General features: G+C 41.1%; 1 protein-coding gene across 7 annotated transcripts in view; it reads left to right on the top strand.

The window, feature by feature from the left end:
• WNK2 (WNK lysine deficient protein kinase 2) overlaps positions 1-9,131 on the top strand; it is a 309,344-nt gene that overhangs the window by 238,498 nt on the left and 61,715 nt on the right. For all 7 annotated transcript variants that reach the window (XM_019505037.1, XM_019505038.1, XM_019505039.1 and 4 more), the window contains 3 exons: positions 1,407-1,479; positions 8,251-8,309; positions 8,388-8,976. In XM_019505037.1, coding sequence (XP_019360582.1) covers positions 1,407-1,479; positions 8,251-8,309; positions 8,388-8,976 — 721 coding nt within the window. The remainder of the gene's footprint in view (positions 1-1,406; positions 1,480-8,250; positions 8,310-8,387; positions 8,977-9,131) is intronic.

Here is a 9,131-nt window from a genome sequence, read left to right on the forward strand (position 1 = left end):
GAGGCAGCTGTGTCCAGCGTGGTTGAGAACTGCTGCCTGTTTATTCTATGGTCGAATCTCCGAATCGGTGCCAAATCTCTCTGAATCAATTTGGAAGCTTCTGATTTGGTTCAGACCTTTTAATGAGTGTCCCAATTTGATTCAGATTCAGAAATTTGGCCGCTGAATCTCCTCCCAGTCAAATCAGTTACCAAAGCTTCGTACAGCCTTAGTTAAAATGTCACTGTTATATCTGCATGTGCTTCCATTGTAAAGAATACAAGCTTGGATACTTCTGTAGGAACCTCACAGCTTTTTTTCAAAATGGTGGCATTGGGCCAAGCATCTTTTATTTTAATTTAAATAAATCTTAATTCATTTTAATTAATTTAGTCTTAATTTAAATAAATCTGAATTAAACCTACTGTGAGCACTTAGCTTAAAACATTGCAGGTAGTGCTAGATACTCTTTAGCTTAGCTTGTCCCAGTCTCTTTGTAATCTTGTCTTGGCCTCTGAATTCAGCAGAGAAGACCAAGTCATCACTTTACTGGGAAATCTATAAGGAAAGCTTAGATGCGACAAGAAACTGATCATCCAGTGGATGGTTTGTTTCATTAATGACTCTGTTTCCCAACTAGGATCACTGTGCTGGTCAAGGTTCAGTCTTCCAGATGTGAAAAGGTCATAAATGCTATAGGAACATTAAAAATTCCACATACTTCTCACTAGATGAGGGTTGTTTACCCTGGTGGTAAAGTAGTACTCTAGAACTAGTCAAACTAAAAGCTGCCCACATGTCTCTTTAATTGAATAAATGATACACAGTATGGGGGGGAGGGGGAGAAAAAGCAAAATGGTACCAGAAAAGAAAGGTGTATTACTATGTGAGTTTCTAAATCACTTTACACCTCTTTCTCTGATAGGAATATTACACTATTCTCTATGAAAGGAATTGTACAGTATTAGCAATGCATCCGGTTAGACTGTTTGCCAAATAATAAAGCAAATTCACAAAATATTTGTATTGTAATAAGCTATAAATTTTCAAAGAAATGTCATGTATATTGAGGTGTGATTTGTTTAAAAAAATGTAAGCTTAGTCATTTTTAAATATGTTTTTAACATATCAATTCAAGATGAATTTGTTAATCTTCCATTTTAATTTATTCCTTGGTCTTGCCCACAAAACATTCCTTGTTCCACCTCCCAGAAAAGAGAAGGTGGAGAGGCTGAAGAAGGAGATGGGAGGTGAACTTCACTAGCAGATTTCACATACTTATTTTTGTGAAGCAACCTTAGACTAGAATGCACTTTAAATATAGGGATGGGGGAAGCAAGAAGAGCATATTTTGACTTCCCTGGTGTATGTGAATGTGCGTGAAAAATTAACTTCACTTTTTATATTTTGTTTTCTTTTACTTGAAGCTGGAAAGATCTGAAACAACCAGCATTGGTGTCAGTTCCTCAGAAGTAAGAGGTGGGTCTCCATGCAGAAAAGGTAATTACCACTCGCATCTATTTCAAATTGTTAACTTTTAAAGGCATTTCTCTACTATTCTGTGGGCTTGTTTGCTCACTTTGGAAAGCTTTTAAAATCGGACCAACATAATGGGTCCTTGGACAACCAGACTTGTTCTTGTAGGTACTACCGTAAAACACATAAATGGCAGCAAAGCCAGTTTCATTATTAGTCTTGCCAAGTAGGAAACAGCCTCTTAGATCATTGAAAATGATGCCATAAATAAGCAATGCAGCTGTTTGAGGCCTTAAGTTTAGAGGCATTTATATGAGATGCTGTACTTCTTTCTGTATTGTTAGGAGGCTTTGCAGTTCAAGGGCTGAGCACAACACCATCCAGAGCGCTTATTGCAATGAATGGAGTTCATAAATGTTCCAGGATTTTGAATGAGCTCTGCAAGGAAGGGTTGGTCTGCCAGGCAAACACCAGGGGACTGTCAGGTGGAACAGAGCATACCTGCCTTAAGCCTTTTACAGACTCTATTTTACTTTTCACAATTGTATTGCTTGAGGCAGATTAGAAGTGGGTTAGAATGAGCAACTGATCTGTTTTATTTGTCCAGTAAGTCGTCATCTGTTTTAAGGATGATCATTTTTTTTTATTACAACTCCAAATTTCCTGCTGCTGTTGGTGCATTAGGATAATGTGTATTTCTTCTTCTAGTATGTGTCAGTGTGGATCCTTCAGTAAAAGCGCATGCATCTCATGTCTGTGAGACCAGAGGGTCTTTTAATAGCCACGTCTGTCTGGTCCACATATGTGCCGTATGCTCCTCTATGGGTGCATAAAAGGTAGGATGCTTGCCATCTGTCCTTGCTTCTCTCTTACCACAGGGAAGAGGCAAAACTGAACCTACTCAGTGTCTGACTCAGTAAATTCTTACTGAAACTTTCTACACATTCAGCTTTTCAGGCCCTCTGGCCATGTGACTGCTAGTATCTGTATTGGCCTGTTTGGATTTAGTGCTGACAATTAAACACATGCCCACACACCACACCTGAAAAATGTTTAACATTACTAACATGAAACCTGTGGGTCCTGTATGCCCTTTGTATCCTGTGGTGGGCCATGCAGATATATTTTCTGTTGAGGGAAGTCACAAATATGGAGTCTCTGAAGTGCAGTGCCCTTCAGTTCAAACTCAGTCTCTCTTGTCACACCTCTGAGTTTAATGTAAAGTTGGCACCTCTGGAGGAGATGGAGTCACTGGTGTCAACATACCAGTGCAAACCTCAGTTTTGAATGTACCGTATGGGAGTACTGCACTTGGAGGAAGTTTGTTTCTTCTCCATCATTTATACTGTGTCTGAGCAAACAGCCCCTTCCCCTCTGTCAGAGATGATCACTACAGGACTAAGCTGCTGATGTCATGTTAGCAGGAATGGAGTGTCTGACAGCACCTAAACAAGCCAGCTGCATTCCTGTGGTATGCTACTATGCCCTTTTGGGGATACTGAGGTTCATTGTCCTATGAGAAGCAGATTTCTAGAGCACATGAGGAACAGAAAAAAAATCTCTCCCATCATCAGCATTTCAGGCTTGACCACCTACACCAGAATACCAGGAAGAGCAGATCTAGAAGCAAAGCAACAGCAGCACCATCTGTTACCACCAAGAAAACTCTTATCTTCATTGTCCAATGGAAATGGAGATCCTTGGTACCTGGTGCAACATGAACTGCAGATAGAGATGCTGGTCACAGGAGAGAAACTTCATGAGCAATTTGATATCTTTGTCAGCTTCTGCTCTAGCCAAGATCAATTTTACTATAAATAATGGACAGCTCAACTCAGCATTGTGGGAAGTGTCAGCTACAATAATGATTATATTGTTGCTAAAACAAACACCCACTGCAAAATGGAGAGAAAAACAGTATGAGATCCTTCCAGTGTTTTAGCTTCATGCCAGCTGCAAAGGAAAAATGGAAGTACAGTAAGATGAGGAACCCCAAAAATTTAAAGTAATTGGATGAAAGTTGTACATCTCTGTACCCTTATGGCTGGAGTTGATTAATTGTCAAACTTAATGGTCAGGTATGCTTTTTAACTGAGGATGTGGTTATACCTTCCCTTATGTGACAGTAGGGAGGAGTTCAAGGACATAGTTAAGGATGGACAGTGGTTAGTCAGTAATGATCTGTGACCATTGTGGTGACAGTGTGTAGAGCATTGTGGCTTTGGCACAGTGTTGCCTGAGAGAGATACAGGCCATGATTTGAGGCTTTGTTGTTTGGTGTCACAGGACCACTTAGTGAACTTAGTCAGGGCTGTGCAAAAGTCTAACCCTGATGCTCTTTGGGCATTTGGGCTGCATACCATAAACTGACTTTCAGCAACCCCAGTTCAGACAGCAGATGCTGTTCTACCACCCAAGGCAATCCAAGTGCCATATCAAAAATCATCAAGGTACAGCTGTGGATGCCAGCCTTCTTCCTCTTCCCTCCCCACCCACCTGTGCACCTCTCTCCTATGATGCCTCAGTACATTTGATGGAATTCTCAGGAGCCATATCAGATCCAGTCCAGAGAGTGAGAAGTAGTCTTCATTGCACCAGGTAAAGAGCCCCATGGCATTGGACAGAGTTTATAGTCATTGACTACCCATTCCAGTTCCGTGTTTAACTCCCTGCTAATCTTTCCATGTTTTTCTTTCTTACAGAAACCTGTTGTGAGCAAAAGGTGCTTCCTTAGTTCACTTGTGGTATTGGGGTAGTTCCATCAAAGTTTTGTAGTATTTTTCCCATTCTGAAGGGGAGAGAAAGTTTTGTCCTATCCTAGACCTGTGACATACATATTTATTGAGTTTCCATGTCATATATGGTATAGTAATGCTAACCTACATCATTCTTTCTCTCCAAGCATTTGACTCTTGATAATGGTTCTTAGCATGCAGCATGCACTTGGCCTACAACGAGTACATAAAATGGACAGTGAGATCAAGCATTACAGATTACAGGGTTCTGCCTGTCAGACTGCCATCTGGCAGTAATGACTGCATATTTAAAGAATCAGGGGATCTATATTCCCCTCCCCCCACCTAAATTACTAGGAGACAACAACAGCCAGGATTTGTAAACTAAGAGAAATAATCTTTCACAGCAGAATCTGCAGGAGCTTTGATTGACTCAGAGTTTGTGAAAATATACCTGCCAGAGGACAGATTCCAGTCTCTTGCATGTTTCAATATTTAGGCTATGTACTGAAATATATGTATGGGACTTCATTTCAGGCCCTTGTAGCCATGGTTAAGATCTGTATTCTGCTCATCCAAGCTTCATCACATGAGCAAGAATATCAAGAGAGCCACAGCCTCATCTCAAATCCCACCCCCAAAAAAACCACTTGATAGCTAGAACTGTTGATGTCTGAACAAGTATTGTTCTCTACTCTGCCACCTCCTAAAAGTGAGGTGTATCCTAGATGCAGAGGGACAGGCAGGGCTGTGTACTTGAATCATCTGAGGACGCCAGGAATATGGTTTTAAAATGACCTAAAACTTCCTGAGACTATCCTGGAGTTAAGGCCATGAGGCTGGCCTGTATAGTGTTTCATGTCTGTTCCAAAGAACTTCACAGTGCAAATTTGTTGGACAGTGCAAGCAAAGAGTTGCTCAGTCATCCTTTCCCTACCAGGAAGCTGTCAGGGTACGGATTTGGTGCCGTCACCCTGGGATAAGCTCATTGAACTGAACCTGTTACAGGTCAGTTGCCTAGCAGATGTGATAACCAGCTGTACATGCTGCAGATGTTGGTCCTAAAGCCAGTGTTCGATGGAAGGGGGGATGGCATGCCTATATTAAGCTTGTTTACCAAGGAGGACACACAATATCCAGACATTTACTCCCTTTGTATTTCTCCTCCAGTTGTAAAAAAGGCAGCCTTAAGAACACTTACTTTAATTCCCAAGCTAAGTTCCAAGATGAGATGGTACAAAGCAGTGACCATCTTGACAGATTCTCACTGTCTGAGAATTTGACTGTCAGAAAAATGCAAGAGGTTGCTTGGACAGTCTCCCAACCTGCCTAATATTATACAGGAGATGTATGCAAGCAAGAAGCTGTCCTCTAGGAAGACCTACTTTTCACAGTGGAACACCTCCTTGCTCTCCCAGTTCAGGTGCTGGTGGGTTGGACTGGAAGGATCTTTACAAGAAGCTGGGGCATCAGAGCAGGTGACAGCACTGGAGTCCTGTGAGGCCATCCCAACATGGTGGACCTGTTGGAAAGGAGCATGGAATTAGTAGCAGATGGGCCTCAGGTCCACCCCTGGCCAGGCATTAGGTGTCCACAGGGGGCCAGCCCGAAAAACTCCAGAAGCCTCGAGTTCCTCCCTTTCACCCCTCACCACTTGCTGCCACTTACTCAAGACAGGGACTGACTTACCTGGGACTGGCAGCAGCTGGCCTTGTTGCCTGTGTGCGCCTTTAGGAGCCTAAGCACACCACAGGCATGTAGTTTCAGACGGTGCAGGTAGTGGAATAAGGAAGTGATTGCCCCAGGGGTTCATGGGGCATGGGAGTGCTGGAACAAGTTAAGTCAACTTAGCATACACATGTACTTTAAGTCAACTTAAGAGTTGACACTAATGCAACTCAAGATAATACACCTTAGAAATGTATTATCTTGTACCACATTTAAGTCTACTCTGCTCTACATGTATGTGTATGCTCTGACATTTTAAGTTGAGTTAAGTCGACTTAACTATCCGAAACTTACTACATGTGTATGCACCCTAGGTCTTCATATCTGAACTTCTTTAAGCATCTTTATCAAGGTACAACATAGTGTGAGGACTGGAGCATGAGCTTACCCAGAAGAGTTCTTTTGTTAGTTGTTTTCTCAAAGCAGCTCAGCACCTCATACTTTGAACATGTAAAGAGTTTTGCTGTACCCTAGCAGGACCAACCCCTATTCAGCTGCCTCCACACACGTTTTATAGCTATTGAGAGCTTGGCCTTTGGAAGGCCAAGCTGTCTCATCACAGAGAATGGATTAAGTGTCTCTTACAATGCATTTCCACTTTTTTCCTAATGTCAGGTGAGCCTCTCTCCGAACATCAAGGTGCACTTCACTGAAGTAGACTGAAGACTCCAGGAACTTTTCAGCTTCCACAGTCTGTATAGCTTAAAAGTGTTCAAAAAAACAATTGGATAGCTATTAAATAGAATAGTCAGGGATGTATCCACTGACATTCCTAAACCAATGGTAGCTGATACCAGGAAGGGTATGGCAGGGTGTATTATTCTCCTTCTAAAGCATCTACTGTTTGTTTTTATCAGAGACAGGATGCTTGTCTACATGGACCATTGGATTGTAACACTTCTTGGGTTAAGTTTGCATGGCTGAACCATATAACAGCCATCTGACATCATACTGAAGTCAGATGCTAAATCTGGAGGATAACCTCAATCGCTATTTGACTGATATGCCTTGATCCCCACGGTGGACACAACTTTCTAATTACCTACTATAGAATCCACTCTGACACATACATAAAGAAGAGAGAGAAGTGACTTTTATAGTAGCTGTGGTTCTCTGGGGTGTTGCAGGTTGTGGGATCCACATAAACTACCCTCTGTCCTTACCTTCATAGCCCTCTGCAACATATAATCTGAACTGTGAAGCCACTGAGTAAGTGTGGAACCTTCCCTGTCCTTTATACCCTAATACAGGACCATGAAGCGGCACAGGATTATTCAAAAACAGAAAAGCTGTAGTGTTTGTGCATACATATCTGCTGCAGGATCTGCCTGGACTACAGCTCAAAACCCCAGTTACTTCCAGGAAGATGTACATTCTGTCTGAAATGTATTTAAGGAGAACTTTTTAGGATGATGCAAATAATCAGATATTCACTTAAACTAATGCAGTTGTATTGGTCTGAGGCTAGTGTAAGGACACTGCTCTAAGTTTTTTGTATGAGTTTCAAAACAGTGTCACACCTTAGTTTTTATACTTTTTTTTTTTCATATTTGGTGCCCAAAGAAATTTGGTGTGATAGATGCATGTACTTCATTATTTCAGAACCATGAAATGACAAATTCTCACCTCATGTTCACTGTGAATCATTCATAGTAAGAAAATAGATTCATAAACAATTGACACTCTTTGGTTTAGCTTAAGAAATAAGATACCCTGGAAGCTGCATTTTTATCATTTGTATATGACCAAAGAAATGTTTCCCCCATTACCATCACATTTGTTTACAGTTAACACTTTCATCAGGATAGTGTTTTTAACTTTGATCCAGGGACTTTTTAGAAGCTATTGCCATAGATACCTGTCAGATAAAAGATGTGAACTAAGATTGTCCATTTGTGGTCAAAGCCACCTTGTTTTATGGATACTGTTTCATTGAAGTGTTTGGACAGCTATTTGCCCAGCTCTCAAGAGTACCTTAACAGCATGAGCTCAGCATTGAATACTCAGATTTTTCTTTTTTCTTCTTCCAGAAAACTTTTCCAGTGTGATAATTAAATCCCACGAACTTCTCATTGTCTGGACTGCCCAGATCAGTAGACTAAGTTTGTTTTTATAATCATCAATATTTTATATCGCCTCCATTGTGGCTTGTTAAATGTTGAAGTAAACCTTGACATCCTGACTTCCTAGATTCTATATTTATATGCATTTAATACTGAACCAGTGCAAACTTTTGGAGCTAATTTAACGTTCACTTTTATTACAAAAAATCTTCCAGATGTATATTTATTTTCTCATTTTGGTTCCCCCTCTCCCCTCATTAATGAAACAGGTTCTGCTGCCAGCGTTACTTCAACTTCTGCTGCTACAACAACAAAAGGTCTTCCTCAGGTAATATGAAACTATAAGGAGTGTTATTTGTGCTTGTTACACTTATTCTCAAAATTAATCTCTCTCATTATTTCCCAGGCTGCATCTGCATCCTCAAATATTGCTGAGCAGATGGAAACTTCCAAAGCAAATGAGAAGGCAAAGACCATAACTCCATCTGCACCCACAGAGAATTTAATACAGGCACCTAGAGTAGATGGGGAGATAAGTGACTCTGGTTCTTGTGGAAAGCAGACTGAAGTGCCTGAAAATAGTACACCAGCCAAAACTATTGGCAGGTTTTCTGTGATCAGCACACAGGATGAATTAACTTTAACATCACCACACTGCTTAAGGTTCTCTGCACCACCAGATGTTTATTTGGATGAGCTTCCCTCCAGCCCTGATCTGAAGACTTCAGTACGAAGAGTGCAGACAGTCTCTTCTGTCGATGTTTTTTATGACCGTGGTTCCAGCGATTCTGGTGATGAGTCTCTCCAACACCAATCTCTTGCTGCTCAGCCCTCCATGCAGAGTACTACTGCAGCCAGTGACTTAATAAAAAAAGCAACTGCTTTTCTGCAAAGATCTGGAAAGACCATTTCACAAGGCCTGGAATCCCCTAATGGTCAGGGAGCAAAAATTCCCACTATCAATATAACAACTTTCCATTCACAGTCGTCATATATGAGCAGTGACAATGACTCAGAATTTGAAGATGCAGATATGAAGAAAGAATTGCAGAATTTGAGAGAGAAGTATGTTGAACTAGAAAACAATGCTCTGAGCTCTTGGGTATATTTAGAATCTCCATGTAGTCTAAACCAGTTTTTCCTATTGTAT

Source organism: Gavialis gangeticus, unplaced genomic scaffold (assembly GCF_001723915.1).
Source record: "Gavialis gangeticus isolate Ggan-Ray unplaced genomic scaffold, GavGan_comp1, whole genome shotgun sequence".
Lineage (NCBI taxonomy): Eukaryota > Metazoa > Chordata > Crocodylia > Gavialidae > Gavialis > Gavialis gangeticus.